Below are 19,279 nucleotides of genomic sequence, written 5' to 3'. Positions count from 1 at the left end.
ACTGCTGTGCAGAAGCCTTCGATGATGCAACGGGGAGCATAAAAGCGTGCTTCACATTTCGATGGAGCCATTACTGTGGACGATCCAGGCACGCTCACATCGACGGCCTACTCTCCGCACTTTTGTGCATTACATGTGTGTGAAACAACTTCATTAACTAAATATTAGCTTCGTGTCTGGGTTGTCCTCCAGCTATGAGCGATGATGGATTTGATGCGGGGAGCCAGAATACGGGCGAAAGGGTCTTCGAAAAAATGCTCACAACGGTGAAAGAACTTGCTGCATTGTTTTTGAAGCTCAGTGCAAAGATTGATAACATGAATAAGAACCTAAGCCGTGATCTTGGTTCCCTTAAGAAATCTGCAGATTTTATGAGCGGAAGCTTCGAGGAATTCAAGAAAACCCTTGCTAATGTGCAGAGGGAATTAGGCGAGGGGAAAACGGAACAAAGTCGACTCAAAAGTGAAAACAGCCGCCTCTTTAAAGAGTTGCAGGCTACTAGACATGAACTGATGAAACTACAGCGATACAGTCATAGAACAAATCTTGAAGTGAAAGGTATCCCGAGGGTACCCAATGAGTCACTGTCGGCAGTTGTTACCATCTTGGCAGCAAAGGTTGCTGCGCAGGTGACAATGGCTGATATTGATGTCGTACGCTGTGTTCCAACAAAAAACAAAAATCAGTCTAACATCATTATCGAATTCAGGACCTGCGTCGCCCGTGACAACTTGCTTCAATGTGTGAAAAAAGCCCGTCTTACTGCAGCCGATTTTGGCCTGACAGAACACACACCAATGTTCATAAATGAGCGCTTATGCACTGAGTACAAACTTTTACTGGCAAAAGAAATTGCTGCAAGGAAACAACACAACTGGAAATATGCTTGGGTATCGAGAGGACAAATATTAATGAGGAAAGCAGAGAACACCAATGTCCTCCGCACCTTCACGGAGGCTGACCTAGACCGTGTGGCATAAAATCCCCAATATGCTGACAACTTCTTCTGTTGATAACTTTCATAGATTACATAGACCACACTCACTGCTTTAATGCAATGTGAGAAGCTTAGGAAAAAATTTTAATGCTCTTCTCACGCTGTTCGCACAGCACAATAACATGTATGAAGTCATAGCTGTCACGGAAACTTGGCTAAAGCCTGGTGAAAGTTATAACATTCCAAATTACATTTTTCTCTCGTTTCCTAGAATTGCTGCAAACAGCGGAGGAGAGGTGGGATTCTATATTAGAAACTCACTCAGGTACAGGTTTTATTCTTCTTTGAATAGACCTACTAGCAGACACTCGGAGATGTTTTTCGTAGAGTTGCACAATGTCATAATTGGTGTTGTATACCATCCCCCGCATACTGATTGTAGCATGTTTTTGAATGACCTAGAATATGCTCTCATTCACCTGACCAAAAATAATAAGAAAGCTATTATAGTCGGCAACACTCATAGTAGCAGACGCACTAAATATTCAAACTTACTGTCTTTGTATGAGTTCAGTTTTCTTGTCATCGGTCCCACGCGAATTACAAGTCATACCTCCGCTTGCCTTGATCACATTTTATGTAACTTTGATGCAACTGAAAGCCTTTATGGAGCCTACGATACAGGTCCTGCTGTCCACTTACCGATTGCGTTCCTATATTGTCTTGACGATACATACTTTAACCGGACAAATTTTTCCGGTACAACAAAGCAAATTGGTTATAAAAAACTCACTGTCACTTTCCAACATGTCATTCTCTGACTTGGACGACTTAAACGCTAACATGCACTGTTCTGTGCTAATAGAAAAACTGAAGTGTACAATTGCAGAGTGCACTCAAAAGCAAAGACATGATATACGCAACCACTATGTCCATGGATGATGCAGAGCGTACTGAACTTAAAGTGCGAGATAATTGGCATACTAAAGTGAAACAATATCGAGGCAACACATACTACTTTAATCAATATAAGGAGCACAGAAATAAAGCCTTGGCAGCAATGCAAATACAGAAGAAGCTTTATTACACTAACCAGATCGACGTATCATCTCACAATCCAAAAAAATTATGGGCTTCAATAAACTCTATTATTAAATCTGCAGTTTTAAAATGAATTCTCCCATCGACAGCTACAGGATGCGATGCTTCATCAGTAAGTGAAAAATTTAACCATCACTTTTGTACGGTTGGAACCGAACTTTTTAGCATGCAAAGTAAGTTCAAGTCATCTTTGCCTGCTTGAAATTTATGTTCCTTTGGCTACATAGATATTTCAATCCAGGAAGTAATAGCAACTACAAATCTAGTAGAGGAAAGGTACCTGGTTTTGATGGTACTGCGGTGACCGTAGTAAAAAATAATATAACAACCTTGGCACCTACTCTCACTAAATTGTTTTACAAAGTATTTTACACGGGCACATACCCGAGGTATTGAAAATAGCAAGAGTGACGCCTATTTATATAAAGTGGGGAACCTAACGATTTCGGTAATTATCAACCTATATCGGTATTGAACGGCTCCTGTCGTGGGCGACACTTAGCAGTTTGGACAGCAACTAAGCTTTTTCACTTTTGGGTACTGATGGCTGTGGCGTCGACATGTGGGGATGACAGCGCACGCCCGAGTCAGCGGGGGCCGTGGCTTTTTCGCTCCTGCTCTGGTCTGCACCTTAGTTTATTGGTTTTTGTTTGGTTGCATTTTCTTCTTTCCTTTCTTTGTTTTGTTTGTTTGTTTGATCTAAAACAAGAAATGATTGTGGCCTTGTCTGAATCGCTTACTTTTCTTTGTATAACTGCATGGATCCATAACTAGCCTATGGCTAAGGATCCAGATGTCGCATACCAGTTTTGGTTATGTGAATAAAGCTACTCTTGAATTGAATTGAAAAGATGCCTGGTGCGGTGGAGCCCCAGATTTCAAGAATATGATGTCACTGTAATCTACTAGTCTGGACGAAAACACTCTGATGCTGGCTGCCTGTCTCGCACTTCTGCGGACCTGCTGCCCCAAGACGAGGACGCCTTTTCAGGTACACTGAGTGCAGACGACTTTGCCGAGCAGTAGCGAGCTGACCTGGAGCTTAGAAGCTTTGCTGAGTACTTGCAAGGCAAGACAGACTTTGTGCCAAGGGTATTTAGGAGCAGATTTCCTTCGTTTTTCTTCCAAAATGACGTCCTGGTGAGGAACTTTTTGCCAGCCCACGCAAACTACCTTCACGTTGTGCCCGTAGCACCCCGGTCAGAAGTCCTGCATGCCCTGCTCGATGATAAGACAGCCGGACACCTCTTGTTTTCCGTGCACTCGCAAGAATACAAGTACTATTGGCCTCACCTGACCGCTGACGTCGCCCATTACATGAAGACATGTCAAGACTTCCAGCGACGCAAGGCACCGCCAATGAGACCAGTGAGATTACTACAGCCGATCAAGCCTCCTTGCCGACTGCTTCAGCAGATGGGGATGGATTTGTTGGGACCCTTTTCGACGTCAACATCAGGAAACGATTGGATCGTTGTGGCCACCAACTGCCTTACCCGCTATGCCAAAACGAAAGCCCTGCCCAAAGGTAGTGCAGTGGAAGTAGCCAAATTTTTTGTCGAGAACATCCTGCTGCGACATTGTGCAGCAGAAGCCCTCATTACTGACAGAGGAACAGCTTTTACAGCTGAGTTTACTGAAGCTATCCTGCAGTATAGCCAGACAAGTCATCAGAGGACCACTGCCTACCACCCGCAGACGAATGGCCTAACAGAATGACTGAACAAGACACTCAACGACGTGTTAGCGATGCAAGTCGACATCGAACACAAGACGTGGGATGCTGTGCTCCTGTTTGTCACATTTGCTTACAACACGGCAGTGCAAGAAACAAGACGTATGCCGTTCAAACTGGTTTACGGAAGTAACCCGACAACTCTCGACGCCCTGCAGCCTCACGTCACTGACAGAAAAAAAGTCAACGTCGCCGCCTATCTCCAGCGTGTGCAAGAAGCCTATCAGCTTGCCTGTTTGTGCATCAAAAACCAGCAGAGGATCCACAGCCAGCACTACAGTCTTCGACGACAATACCTGGAATGCCACCTTGGCGACCCTGTTTGGGTTTGGACCCTGATACACCGACGAGGACTCGGTGAGAAACTAGTGAAACGCTATTTCAGACCCAACAAGATTATCTGACACATTGGCGCACTGGACTGTGAGGTCATGCCAGATGGTATTTTGCAATCACAGTGACATGCTGCTCGCAACTTGAAATAGTTATGATGCACAGCTTAAGCCGTTCTGCCAGCGCTAACGAACTTGGGGACTTTGTTTCTTCGTCGCTTTGTTATTTTTTCTATTTTTACTAACTGTGCTTTTGTTTTTCACTCTCCTGTTGTGTTTGCAGTATCGGGACGATGGTTTTTAATAGGGGGACATTGACATGTGTACTTATTTATCTTCATTAGGTGACTGCATTTCACCTTCTAAAGAATGTTACTGCTCAGTGCAGGATGCATCTGCATGTATCGGAAATTTCTCGAATGTTATCGAGGGTTCTATCTGCTGTCTGTTGTCAGTTAACCTTGTGTAATTTGATTGCTTGTATATGCAACGCAAATTGTGTAAAACTTTCTGGAAAACACGCAGGCACCAGCGATTGTTCTGAAACCTTAAATGATTCCTGTATAAACGCAGACGCGCTTGCTCCGCAGATTAGATTTCGACAATTGCCGACTGTATTCGCCGCTATCACTGCACTTTGAGTGTAACTTGCTTTTATGGGCACAAGTTTGCTCAATAAAAGCTAGTTTCATCATTCACAGATTTGCCACTGTATTATTCACCATCACTGCTCTGTGACAGTATAGTTTGATCGCAGTGCAACCGATGTTTTTGTCTTTACAGGAAAGCATGCGCCATGCTACTGCTTGACCCACTCTTCTATAATCTAGTGCGTTATGGCTACAAAGTGCGCTTCTAGTATGTGCTCATGTTGGCTTATTCTGTGTTTCATTGTGGTTTTGAAGTGCGTGGCCATATTCCATATTCCATTATTCCACCAAAATCAGATTGGCCTGCTCCAAACTGCTTCAGAATGAAATTTTATTTGCTCCATAATAAAACACGTGTTCTGGCAGTGTCCCTCTTTACAAAACCACGATCATTTCACCACAGAAGAAGAGTGGGAAGAGGCGCTCAAGAGTTCCAACCTCTCAACTCACCTACAGGCCGCCGAGAGGGCCAGCGGCGTGGCGGTGAGGCATGGCCTGCCCGTCCCGACGTGGGAGCGGCCCACAGCGGCTTCTCCCTCATAAGGGGGTTTTGGAGTTGCTCCTCAGGATCTAAATAAAGTTGATTGCCTGCCTGCCTGCCATAATAAAATTTAGTCTGCTCCAAACTGCTCCAAAATACAATTTTGTGTGCTCCAGACTGCTGCAAAATGCAATTTTACTTGCTCCAAAATTTGCTCCAAAATGACTTTGGGCAGTCCCACCCCTGATTACGACCGACGCTTGTGCTTGCTGCCATTTTTGTGCTTGAATGTTAATTGTCTTTTCTTGGCACAACTTCCTTCAATAAATAGTTAGTTTCATAACTTGCAATTGTGTTACTCGGATTCTTGACTGTCAGTACAATGTGGTGATACTTCTGCTGCAGGTGCAATGTCGGGGGTGCAGGTGTGTGGCTGCCTGAACTGGAGTGTCCACTGCCAGGAAGTGCAGCCCTGCGACGTCCGGCACCTGGCCCCTGCAGGGGACGACCCCTTCTTTCGGGACGGGGTTGTCTGTGCAAAGCTTGCTCTGCAGGGCATTACCAAGGTGAGCATGCCCACTGATGTAGTCAGACAATGAGAGCAAAAAAAAAGTGTTCTGAGCTGGGCCTGTTGGTTTAGTGGTGAATTGTAGTGCAGATATACACAATGACAGCAAAGATGAGACGACTGCTCTCGTTTTGTATATGTGGGCTACAATCCACCACTATGCCAAACCAACAAGCCGAAACAGCCACATTACCGATGGTTTAGGCTCATTATGGCGAAAAAGCACTTACAATGGGACGGCTGAAACAGACAATAGAAAGCATTGACTACCAACCAATCTCTTTTTGACGCGAACATGCTTTATGCCAAGCCCTACTGGATGTCTCTCCCACGTACACATATCACACAAACATAATGGAAATCGCGAGATGGCAATACGCCATTTTGTGCCTATCTAGTGGTTAGGTGCTCTTGATGTATACTCGTTGCATTAGGATAGTGAGATATCCAGGTGTCCACCAACCGGGAAAACCGGGAATTCTCAGGAATATTGAGAAGTCTGGAAAAACTCAGGGAAAACTCAGGAAATTTGTGCATCTACCAGTGAAAATTCGCTGTAATTTTATTGAAGTGGAATGAAAGTCGTGGTAATGCTGGCTCGAGTAACAGACAGGAATCACAACGAATCGTCTTTAACGCACCATCGTCGGCTGGAGGAGTTGCCAGTGTACAGTGAACAACCGACTTTTTGGACAGCTTCGCTGTACCACCACGTACCCCATAGAGTCAGTGTATCAGAACGTCTGAAAGTTCAGATGCAAGAACCCTTCGCTGTCCAATTTTCCTGAGATTTTTGCGAGTACCGCTGGTCTGAAATGGCATTATTCAAAGCCACCACCGCTTCCATTTTGACTACCTCGTCGCCTCGAACCGGCATTCTCGCACACGTATCTGCTGGCAGCCGTAGCCACCACTGCGGCAACGCTAGGCCTAACTGTGTCGATGTTCGCTCTGAAGCTTCTTGCCGTTGGGTGCCGTGTGTTTTATTGAAAGAATTCGCTTCTGTCAGCTTTGGCACGGACTCTGCCTTAGTGGTCCTTGCGATTGGCATAGAAGCTTGGAAAGCACGGTGCTTTGCACAATGCCGGTTCCAGAAAGTCAGCTTCGCCTCTGTACGGAAATGTTACTTGGTGAAGCATGCGCAAAAGCATTGCAGTGAAGCATAACAAACGGGGCAAGGGGCTATTGCCAAGGGACACTGTATGTATTCCTTAATTATACCTGCGTGCACCCGGTATTTCCTGTCACGGTACGAGAACCGATATGCCGAATACGTGTACCGACAGGCCTTCAGAGCTTTTTCGAATGTGCCTGTGGCGGTTTGAGTCCTTAAGGGCAGTAAAGGACATGCATTCTTTTCCAACTGGCCAATTTTCCGGACGTTTCCTCGGCCCCTAGGGAGTTCGAAAAATAGGACGTTGACTGTAAAATTGACCAAAAAGATGCTTCAAATGGTCCGTGGGGCAAATGAGTGGCGGAAAGAGGATGAGAACAGAAAGGACCTACGCATCGAGGAATGAATGGGAAAGGAAGCGTGCTGCCGCCGTTTTGAAGGAGCTTTAGATAAAAAAAAACAAAGTGTTAGCTGATGCCAAGATGCAGGTGTCCCTCATCCAAACCAAAATAAACTTTTTAAAGCAGTGAAACACAACACTGAGGTGTCATGCGCGGGCTGAGAGTATGTCAGGACAGTTGAGGTTGACTTACAAGCTGTTGAGAGAGAATCTCAATTGTGACAATGTTCGGGCCTCATACTACTGAGCTTGCTATCAGTTGATAGAAATAGCTCATATTCGACAATATTTGCTTCTTTATGCATCTCCTTTTTATTCGTATTTGAGAATGCCTGACTTGATTTGCAATTTCTTTCGAAGATGTATTTGCTGTGCATTTTACTAACCCCTCCATTCTATTCTCTTTCGAATAAAAGAAACACTACTCCTTATTATTAAACTAGATCAAGTCGTTTCTTTTTAAAAATTTTTTCACATGCTTACTAGAGAGTGATAGCATCAGGCGACATTGTTTCAGCCCGTCTTGACATAAAACATCGTTCTGCGTCGCTCAGGGAAGACCGGGAAAACTCGGGGAATTTGGAAACGTCAACTTGGTAGACGCCCTGGATATCGTTTATTTTATCACTGGACAATTTGGTAGGCAACATAGCTGGCAGTGTCTGAACAACTATAAAGGTGGGTCATTCCATGTCAAGTGTACTTGGTGTTTTTTCGACCATCTCCGATTCTGCTGGAAAAAATCAAACTGTTTTACCTCAGTGTGGGAAGTAATTACTCAAGCGATTTTTTTTTTCAAACATTTTCTAATGCCGTGAGGACGCTTCGAAGGTTGCGCATACAAGTGAAACTATGCCAGGGCAGAAAATTTCTACAAAGTTATTGCTTTGACCTGTTGCTGCGAATATTTTTTATATAGTCGCCAGATGGTACTCTTTCATGACTATTGTCGTTTATTACTTATTGTTTTAATTTACCTAATTTCTAGCCATACAGAAAAGCCGACAATCGCCCCTTGTTTGATATTTTTTATTAAAAAAACTAACATTTCCATGAGGAATATCTTCACAATATGGGCTTGTTATCTTGTATACTAGATGATAAAAATACTCTGATAAGAAATAAAACCTAAACTTTCGCCCTATGTCATGGCAAAAATGAAAAAATGGCTGTGGCTTAGCTAAGGTAAAGCCCAGGATGCGAAGCATACTAGCCTTTATTTTAGTTGTTGAACCACTGTTTAGCCTGGTGAACTGCTGTTGCTTGGCTATATTTGGTTCGGCTAGACGAAGAAACAACTCATGCAGGCGAGCGCACGCTATGGCTATGTAGGCTATGCAGGCTATGTAGCTACGCGGCCGCAAGCGAGCGCACGAGTTGAGCCTCCGCTTTTGCAGCTGTTATGACGTCATATGGTAGCTACGCGGCCGCGCGCGGCGCAGCAAGGAAGAGCGTGGTTGTGCGGCTAGTATGCTTCGCATAAAAAGTTATGTTCCGACTCAATTTGTGGCTTCATTTTCACAATGTAATGTTCCAAGTAAGAATATGGCTTAGTCAGCATTGCATAGTATGCTTTGCTGCCCATCTATGTAGAAAGATATAAAGGATCAAATTTTGTTTTAAGCGAGAATAAAATTTTTGAACTGCAGAATCACAAGGTTGCGCGGAGCATTTCTTTGTTTCGGCTTCACTGCACAGCACGACGGTCAGCGTTTCAGCCTGGCTCATTTTACGTGTCTCTTCTTTTTCTTTTTGAAGAGAAGGTCTTCTTCAGCGACTTCAGGTTTATTTGGGGTTCGTGGGAACTGAGTTTCTGGCCATTGTCATCTTGTAAAATTAGATGATTTCAGGTCTTTTAGTACACATTGGACAAGAAAATAGGCGTCCGAGTTAAGCTTGGAATGAAAAAGATGCACAAAGTTGACTCCGAGTTGGAAGATGACGCACCATATGCTACGCTGCCGTCGCATGTGGATCGTGTACAAGCAGTGACTGTGCTTTCAGCCGCCTATAGAGACCATACGACGCTCTCCGAGATCTGATTGCGCGTAAACGGAACAGTGTGCAATGGCGCATTCACGATTTCTTCAAGCCTACTTCCGAGCTCGAATAAGTGTGTTGAAATAAAGGATTTCTTTTTTTTTCTCAATCTGCTTTTTCGGACACCTGTTTATTCGGACATTTCTGCAGTCCCCGTGAGGTCCGAATAACCGGTCGGCGACTGTGCAGTCAACATCCAATTTTCCGGACTCCCGAGGGACCGCAAGGACGTCAGAAAAATTGGGCAGTCCGAAAAAATGAATGCATACCTTTTACTGCCCCAAGGGCACAAATCACCACAGGCACATCCGAAATAGCTCTGAAGGCCTGCCAGTACACTTATTAGGTATATTGGTACTCGTACTGAAATAGGAGATGGCGGGTGCGCATGTGTATAATTAAGAAATACAAACCATATCGTGTGACAATTGCCATTTTCCACTCATGGTATGCTTCACCGCAATAGTGCACGTATGCTTTACTGTGTAACATGGCTGTATTTAGGCGAAGCTGACTTTCTGAAATCGGCATTATGCAATGCGACATGCTTTCCGAGCTTTGAAGCCATTGGCAAGGATTACAAAGACTGAGTCAGTGCCACTGCTAACAGCGGCGAATTGTAATGAAAAATACAGCACCAAACAGCAAAAAGCTTTGTAGTGAACATTGCAGTAGTTAGGCCTAGTGTTGCCCTGGTAGTGGCTATGCCTCCCAGCAGATCTGCGTGCGAAAGCACTGGTTCGAAGCGGCGAGATAATCAAAATTCGATTAATGCTGTTTCAGACCTGCAGTCACAGTAGAAAGTGTGAAAAATCAGACGGCAAAGGCTTTTTGTGTCCGAAATTTTAGACGTTCTTATACATTGACTTTATGGTGTACGTGGCTGTCCGTGAAGGCGTTGGAATTACCGGGCACATTCGAAAAATCGGTCGTAGACTGTATCACACTGTCTGTTGCAAATATACTCTGCTCCCTCTGTCACAGTTAACCTTTATTTTAGGGAATTTTTGCACTACAATATCATGCCATTCGGCAAACAGTTGAATCTCAGAAATTCAAACACGCCTAATTCAAACACGCTTAATTCGAACTTCTAGTTTATTCGAACTGACGCTGTGGTCCCATCAAAGTTATGTGCATTCTAGTGGGTGAAGATGCCTGGTATTTCGAACATACAAGCATTTGCGACGGTAATTCGAACACATTGTGCTCCGACAATGCTCTCAGCAGCGCACCAAATCACGTGGCGGCGGCTCCGAATAGTATTCCTCCGGCCCCGCCATGCGGGAAAAGCTTTAAAGAGACCCCTCAACGGTTCCATATAAAGTCCAAGGGTGATAACACCGTCGCTGCGCGCTCTACACTGTATATGCGAATGAAAGCTTGTGAGGGGAGCCGACACTCACTGCTCCATCTCGCCTACGTGAAAGAGACGGAGTGAGGAGGAAGTGCGCGGTCTTCCATCATGTGCGAGGCACCGAACGTTGCGAGACACCGGGTGGGGGGGGGGGGGGCAGTGGCATTCTACTCAGACTGCAACTATGCATGTGGCGGCTGTGCACTCTCACGCCGCCGTATCTTGAGTGATCTGCATTGGAGGCAGAGTTTAGGTGTGTCAGCAGCTTGTAAGTTGTGCATGCTGTGCGTTCTCGGCACTCACTTTTCGTTGAAGTGATAGGCAACACAAATGTCACTTCGCTCGCTGTCGCATTTTCTCACGGCAGCATTTTGACCGCGAGTTTCCGCAGTCATCGAGTGAGATGTGTTCATGTTTGCTTGTGTGTGCGTTACACCATGCTTGTTAATTTAGTTAGTATGCCTATGTTTACAAGTTTATACGGCTGATAAAACTGTTATCCTTGCTTCGTATAGCTGTCCACTAATTTGCTATCGCAATTGATGCTTTCCCTTTAGAGTGAAACTGTGACTTTTTTTATTACGACAGTCTAAACTGAGATGTCCCGATGGAAAAGTTGTCAGAAACAGTCCGCCACATCCGATTTTGTACTACAAAATGGACTCTGAATACAGCATGAAGGCGACACCCAGTACCTAATTGTCCTTATCTTTTGCATGCGGCGATGCCACAACAGAAGGAAATACGCCAACATGATTATGATCAGTGGCAACGACTTCATCTTCATATGACATGATGCTTTAAGAAAACAGGATGAAGAACGTAAATGCAGTGCCGATCTGTCAGCAGACGAAGGAAAAAGCACGCGAGCACGCATATGGAAGCAGCGGCGGAGGCCCAGTCCAGCTTTGGCAACTCCACCATGGGAGTCTTAGGTGGCAGAGGTAATTAGTGCCATACATCAAGCTGGCAGGAGAGCAAATGTGCTTCCCTCCCGCCCCTCCTCGCAACTTCGCTTGCCTCGGCCGGGCTCTCAACTCCCTCACCTTCAATGGTCTCCGCGCGCCCGTCTCCGTGCCGGCCCGGCGCCAGCTTAGCCCACTCCCTGAAGTTTTGTTTTCTGCCGTTATCTGGAAGCGAATGTTGGAAGGCGTGGGCAGTTTCGTGGTCCTCGCTCGCTGTCTGCTTGTGTGCCGGGATATTTCAAGACTCACACCGTTTGTGCATCGTGCTATGGTAAACGAATACGTCAAGAACAAGGCCTCCTTTTAATTCGAACTTCCTTTAACTTTTACAAATTATCGGGCCCCTTTGAGTTCGAATCATCAATTTGACTGTACAGTCTACGCTCGTTACAATTTACCTGCGTACAACAGATTTTCGGACATAGCAGACCATATTTCAACCTTAGTTTGCTCTACCTATTTTATTAATGTAACGAAGTTTGCTTTTAATGGAGTGTGCTACAGTGGACTATTTGCTACATTGGACGAAATTAGTGGCAATTTTTTTCAAAATCCAGCGTATAATACGGACTTTTGCCATGGTGACATGGGCTGACAGCTGACTTGTGAGAGTCAGCCGATGATCGTGGCTCAATAACGCGCATGCGAGAGAGAAAATGCGTGGTCTTCTTTTGTGCACGAGGTAAGGGTGGCAGGCGAGGGAGAGGGCAGCGGGGACCTACTCCGGCGGCTGCTGCTTATGGCGTGGCCGCATGGGCGCCATATCTTGAAAGCGATCTGCGATGGGGACAAAGTGTGTGCCCACGCGGGCTCCGTTCCGTGTCTTGAAAGCGACCTGCGATGTTGACAAAGTGCGTCCAGTGCTGGTAGTGTAGTGCGCACTGTGCTTTCGATATTTAGTTTGTGTTGAAGTGAGAGACAGCACGAAGATCAATTCGCTTGCGGCTGCTGCTGCGCTTTCTCACTCTTTCGAGAGCAATTTTCTGTGGTCATTGAGCGAGACGTGTTCATGTTTACCTGTGCACGTGTGACTCTGTGCTTCTTAATTTGGTTAGTAAGCAAATATTTACAACTTTACACGGCCGATAAAACTGCTATCTTTACTTCACCTAGCTGTCTACTAATTTGCTATCGCAATCGATGCATCGCTTCTCAGGTGAAACTGCAACTTCTTTTTTCTACTTTGGACGTTCGTCCCTCAGCTTTTCTTCGCAATACAGTCGAACCTGACTTTATCGAAGCCGTATATCAAACAATTTCTGAACACTGTATAGTTAAAATGAGTACATATAGCAAAAGCTATGCTTATATCAAACAGAAATAGCAGCAACTCCCGATATAACGAACGACAAGAAGTGCAAAAGTGCTTACAGAAGTTGGCTTTCCCTCATGGCAGTGGGGAAACTCGGCGGCGCAGCTCCATCCAACCGCTCTCGCTACTGAGACTGCGCTGTGTCAGGCGAGCCGTCAACACTCCCCTGCAAGAAATGCTCCTGGCCTGCCCGCAAGCCTTGCTCAGACAGCCAATCAGAGGCTCTTGTGCCCTCGTCGTGCAAGATGGCGCAAGTGCAAGTTGTCTTGCTGCTTTTCTAGTTCATTGTGTTTGCATCTTGTGGTCCTTCTCCAGCAGTGTTGCCGTGATGTCGCGGCAGGATTCGCCTTTCGCCGTGAAGCTTGAAATCATGAATCGGGTCGAATGCGGTGAGAAGTCGGATGTCCCCGCAGCGTGCAAGATTCTGAGGAGCACCCTCAGCAGGGTCTTGTAGAATAAGAGAGAGATTTGGGCTAAAGCAGGCAAACATGCGACCCGGTGCCCGTGGCACCCGACGCGTACACATGGCCAGTGGTTCATCTAAAATTGCTTCAGACGTACCGGCTTCTGTGTGCTCAGTGATGACTGTAAATTCTGATGAGTGTGACAAAGCCGTTGCTGGGGTTGCCGAAGTTTGGAGCACGCTGTCAGAATTTCTGGAAGCCATTGACGAATCAATGGTCGGCGAGTTTGTGAGTGCAGATGATGGCGTCACGACCATGGGAGAGCCCGAAAACGAAGACTACATTGCTGGCATCATACTGAGCACAAGTGAAAGTGGGCAAAATGAGGAAAGCAACGATGGTCCTTTGCCCACCTCCTCTGAGGTGATTGGTGCACTCGCACTAGTCCAGTGCTTCTGCGTGATTGTGGAAGGTTGTGGCCTCAGCCGCTGTGACTCATTAGACAAAGTGGAAAAGTTCATGGGTCGCAGGCAGTGAAATTGCCCAATCAGAAGAAAATACAGGACTATTTCATGTGAAACTGAGCTTGTTTCATCAATAAAGTAATTTTATAAATGTTATGTGCTTGCATGACGTTCAGTTCTTTAGCAGGCTTATATCAAATTATGCCCTATATCGAACTGAAAGGCATTTTTTTGCAAGTTCGATATAGCCGGGTTTGACTATAAAGTCGTTACACATCGCGACCAAAGTTTCGGAAGTGAGGCGTTTCAGAGATTACAGACCTTAGATAAAACGGACATATTTTGTCGGATTATCAGGGTTCGTTGTAAAGAGAGTAGACTGTATTGCACAATGCTGCCAGAATTCTAAAGATGCAGTTCATTTCATTTCATTTATTGTACCTTCAAGGCCCGAAGGTGTTACAGAAGGGAGTGGCACTAAATACAGAGCATGTGCAGATAACAGGGTATAATAATAACAAGAAAAAAATTAGAAAGTGCGGATTAACAAAAGTATTCTTCAATAGTAGTTCTAAAAGCAGATGTATCGGTTATTTCAACAATTGAGGCCGGCATTTGATTCATTGGTAGTTTTAGGAATAAATGAATAAAAAAATAGGTTCGTGCGACAGTGTGAAACGCTCAATTTATGCCGATGGTCAGTACGAGATGATATATATGCAGGTTCGGACAAAAGTTCACTTTTTAATTCCGTATTGTAATAATAAATTTTGTGCAGCAGTGATAAGCGTGCTAACTTCCTACGAGATGAGAGGAGAGGGAGGTTTAAAGTAGCCTTCATAGATGTTACGCTTGATGTCCGAGAATAGTTAGTAAGAATGAAACGCGCGCTACGATTTTGTATAGATTCTATTGCATTTGTTAAGTAATCCAAGCCAGGGTCCCATACAGAAGAGGCATATTCAAGCTTAAGACGTATTAGTGTTTTGTATAGAAGTAGCTTTAAGTTAGCGGGTGCCATCGAGAAATTGCGACGGAGGTAACCAAGCATACGGTTAGCATTGTTAGTGATGTGGTTTATGTGTGTTTTCCAGGAAAAATTAGATGTTATGTGGACGCCTAAGTATTTATAGGAACTGACTTCTTCGAGTACAGAGTTCTTCAAGTGATAGTTGGATAGGTTAGACGAAGCAGTATAGCGGGAAATCCTCATTAGTTTGCACTTTTGGCTGTTAAGTCGCATTTTCCAAGTGTCGCACCAGTTAGTTACCTTGTCTAGATCAGATTGTAGTTTTAGAGTGTCAGAATTTGATGATATTACTCTGTAAATGACACAATCGTCTGCAAATAACCTTATGGAGGACGCTACACAGTTAGGCAAATCATTAATATAAATGAGAAAAAGCAAGGGCCCGAGAACGGAACCTTGTGGCACCCCGGAACTGACAGGACAACGCAAAGAGTCAAAATTTATAGCTGATACAAATTGTGTTCTATTGGATAAGAACGACAGGCACAAGAAAGACGACCAGGACAAGGCGCTACCAGAACAGCAGGATCAGGAGATGACACAGACACACAAATGTCGTTTTGCGCTAAACAAAGTATTCATGGATTCGCACCAACTAGCCCACCAATGCACTGTGCTGAACTATCTTCTACTGTGGGCCCTGATATTTGTGTGTCTGTGTCATCTCCTGATCCTGCTGTTCTGGTAGCGCCTTGTCCTGGTCATCTTTCTTGTGCCTGTCGTTTTGCGCTAAACAAAGTATTCATGGATTCGCACCAACTAGCCCGCCAACGCACTGTGCTGAACTATCTTTCTTCTACTGTGGGCCCTGATATTTGTGTGTCTGTGTCATCTCCTGATCCTGCTGTTCTGGTAGCGCCTTGTCCTGGTCGTCTTTCCTGTGCCTGTCGTTTTGCGCTAAACAAAGTATTCATGAGTGTTCATTGATGCGTAATCGGCTTTACTGTAGTCTCGAATATATTTTTGTTTGCTGTTGGGACAGTTGATGTTTTCCTTAAGCTGCAAATGAATAAAACAATAATCGCTAAGCCCTGGCAAAATACTTAAAGAATTGACAAGATCCGGAGCGGTAGTCAAAACTAAGTCAAGGATGTTAGCACCTATTGCTGTAGTTCGAGTTGGTTGAGTAATGAGCTGAGTAAGATGGAAATCAAAACACAAATCGTGAAATGCCTTGCTATCACTGGATGAGTCGGATACAGTTGGCACAGGATAGGACCAGTTCATGTTGGGGTAATTGAAATTTCCCATTAGGAAAATGGGTGTGTGTGGAAACCTTGTTACAATGGTATTAAGCAGGTCATGAAGTTCAGCGCAAAACGTAGAGGAAGCGCTCGGTGGCCTATAACATGCGCAAAAAGTCACATTGCGGTGGTTTATTCTAATTCCTGCACAAACTGCTTCTAAACCAGAAGAAAGAGGAATGTGAAACAAATTGAGCCTGTCGGCCACTGCGATAAGCACGCCACCACCTAATCTAGTACCACAGTCACACCGATAGATATTGTTGTTGGCATTCGCATACTTTGTTCGATATTTTTGACGATAGCGAGGTCTCTGTCAAAGTGACAATGTCGGCAGTGCATGTATCGATTAAGGAAGATATGTCATCACGTTTATTTACAACACTACGAATGTTAGAAAAGAGCAGATAAATATCAGGTGCAAGGCGATGTGTGTTCGAGTTTATCTATGCTGGAGGTGTGTCATGCGCAGAAGATCACACAGTGGCTTGAGAAGGATGCTAGGATGATTCATCAGCCTCGATTCCGGACTCGATCTCACAGACACTGTTAGTTGATGGGTGGTACATATAAGCCTTCTTTTTGATTATCAATTTATTGTAGTGCACTGAAAATTGTTCACCGCTAGCTTTTCCAAATTCGATTAGTTTTTTGTGGGCTGTGCGGGTGGAAATGCAAAAATATTCACTTACAGTGATACCTGTCGTTCTCATTTGAGATTTTGAGGAAATTATATCGCTTTTTATTTTAAAACTAGTGAACTTAGTTATTATTGGACGGCATTAATTTGGTGAAAACTTTCCCAGTCTGTGAGTACGAGATGTGGCCTCATTCGACAGTTCCATGTTGAGCGCTGAAGAAATTATGTCCCACACTTTTTTTTCAGAAGCAGCCCACGTTTCTGTCCGGTCATCAGCGACGCCATAAAATATCAAGTTATCGCGCCTTGACCAATCTTCGAATTCGTTGAAACGACTGTAAATGCAGGCCGTCTCCCTACCCACAGCCTCAGTCACTGCTCGGGCAACTTCCACCTCGGCACAGTTTTCAGATGCTTCTAATTTTTCTTCAACAGCTGTCAACCTGTCATTTTAATTTGTCATTTGCTTTTCCAGATTCATCTGAATTTCTTTTACTGTATAAAGTTCTGAGAGCACCTCTGCATGATTTTTGTGTATTTTAGCATTAAGTGTCTTCATCAAAGAAAGAAGTTCATTAGAAGTTTTGCTAGGGTCCTCCTTCGGAGGCCCGGGATTCATTTCGACATCACCCCCCAAAATCAAAAGTTCAATGACATAAGCACAGTCACAAACAATGCTAAACATGGTGTTTGGGCATGGAAAGAGCAGCAAGCTAGTATTGCTAGAGCGTTTACAGTGCAAAGGAGGGCCACGACTGACCTGCATCGCGAAGCAAAGATAGATTTGGAACGCCCGCATCGTAGCCACTCTTTTCTGCGCACTGCGCACTGAAGACGAACGATGAGAGCCCGGTCTTTAAAGGCAGTTGATCCGATGATGTCAGGGACGATGGCGATGCCGGATCCTTGGGAAAAGAGGTGACGGTCCAAGCGTTGTCCTTTGATGTGGCCGGGCAACATTGTTCTGGCAGCAGCACAGGGCTGCGCAGGGGTAAGCAGCACCAAATGTCTGATGACACATCAGACTGTGGTTGTGGCTCACTGGGGACGCACATCGATACCATCTGCATCGAGAAGCAAAGATAGATTTGGAACGCCCACATTGTAGCTGCTCTTTCCTGCCCACTGAAGAAGAACGATGAGAGCCTGGTCTTTAGAGGCAGTTGATCCGATGATGTCAGGGATGATGGCGATGCCGGATCCTTGGGAAAAGAGGTGACGGTCCAAGCATTGTCCTTTGATGTGGCCGGGCAACATTGTTCTGGCTGCAGCACTGGGCTGTGCAGGGGTAAGCGGCACCAAATGTCTGATGACGCATCAGGCTGTGGTTGTGGCTCACCGGGGACGCACATCGATACCATCTGCATCGAGAAGCAAAGATAGATTTGGAACGCCCGCATCATAGCCGCTCTTTCCTGCCCACTGAAGACGAACGATGAGAGCCCGGTCTTTAAAGGCAGTTGATCCGATGATGTCAGGGACGATGGTGATGCCGGATCCATGGGAAAAGAAGTGACGGTCCAAGCGTTGTCCTTCGATGTGGCCGGGCAACATTGTTCTGGCTGCAGCACTGGGCTGCGCAGGGGTAAGCGGCACCAAATGTCTGATGACACATCAGACTGTGGTTGTGGCTCGCCGGGGACGCACATCGATACCATCTGCATCGAGAAGCAAAGATAGATTTGGAACGCCCGCATTGTAGCCGCTCTTTCCTGCCCACTGAAGACGAACGATGAGAGCCCGGTCTTTAAAGGCAGTTGATCCGATGATGTCAGGGACGGTGGCGATGCCAGATCCTTGGTAAAAGAGGTGACGGTCCAAGCGTTGTCCTTCGATGTGGCCGGGCAACATTGTTCTGGCAGCAGCACTGGGCTGCGCAGGGGTAAGCAGCACCAAATGTCTGATGACACATCAGACTGTGGTTGTGGCTCACTGGGGATGCACATCGATATCATCTGCATCAAGAAGCAAAGATAGATTTGGAACGCCCGCATCATAGCCGCTCTTTCCTGCCCACTGCCCAGTTGTGCCACATACACACGCTAAAGTGATAGACTAGGAGATTAGTACTCAAGAATGTCTAAGGGGTCAATATTATTGCACACGGAGCTTTAGCAATCAAGAAATTGAGGTAAATTCAGGACATGATTAGAGATCCCCCCACGACATTCAAATACTAGCCCAGTGACTAAGCCTCATTATTATTCTGCTACAGTCGAACCCGACTATATCAAACCCGGTTACATCGAATCATTCCATATATCGAACAATTTCTGGACACGGTATAGTTACAATGAGTATATATAGCAAAAATTACGCTTACATCGAACAAAACTAGTAGCGACTCCCGATATATCGAACGTCAAGCGGCGGAAAGTGCCCCCCGGAAGTTGGCTTTCCCTCGCGGTGACGGGAAAATCCAGCGGCGCGGCTCCATCCAACCGCTCTTCCTACGTGACCGCGCTACCTCGGAGCCGCCACCCCCCTACAAAAAATGATCCTGGC

General features: G+C 45.4%; 1 protein-coding gene across 4 annotated transcripts in view; it reads left to right on the top strand.

Annotated features, from left to right (window-relative positions):
• The window catches only part of LOC142580112 (uncharacterized), a 233,805-nt gene that overhangs the window by 38,541 nt on the left and 175,985 nt on the right, over window positions 1–19,279 (top strand). For all 4 annotated transcript variants that reach the window (XM_075690924.1, XM_075690927.1, XM_075690925.1 and 1 more), the window contains exon 2: window positions 5,642–5,802. In XM_075690924.1, coding sequence (XP_075547039.1) covers window positions 5,647–5,802 — 156 coding nt within the window. In that variant the 5' untranslated portion in view covers window positions 5,642–5,646. The remainder of the gene's footprint in view (window positions 1–5,641; window positions 5,803–19,279) is intronic.

The sequence above is a fragment of the Dermacentor variabilis genome, chromosome 4 (assembly GCF_050947875.1).
Source record: "Dermacentor variabilis isolate Ectoservices chromosome 4, ASM5094787v1, whole genome shotgun sequence".
NCBI classification, from domain to species: Eukaryota; Metazoa; Arthropoda; class Arachnida; order Ixodida; family Ixodidae; genus Dermacentor; species Dermacentor variabilis.
Note: the sequence above shows the minus strand (reverse complement) of the source record. Positions and strands in the feature narration are given on the sequence as shown.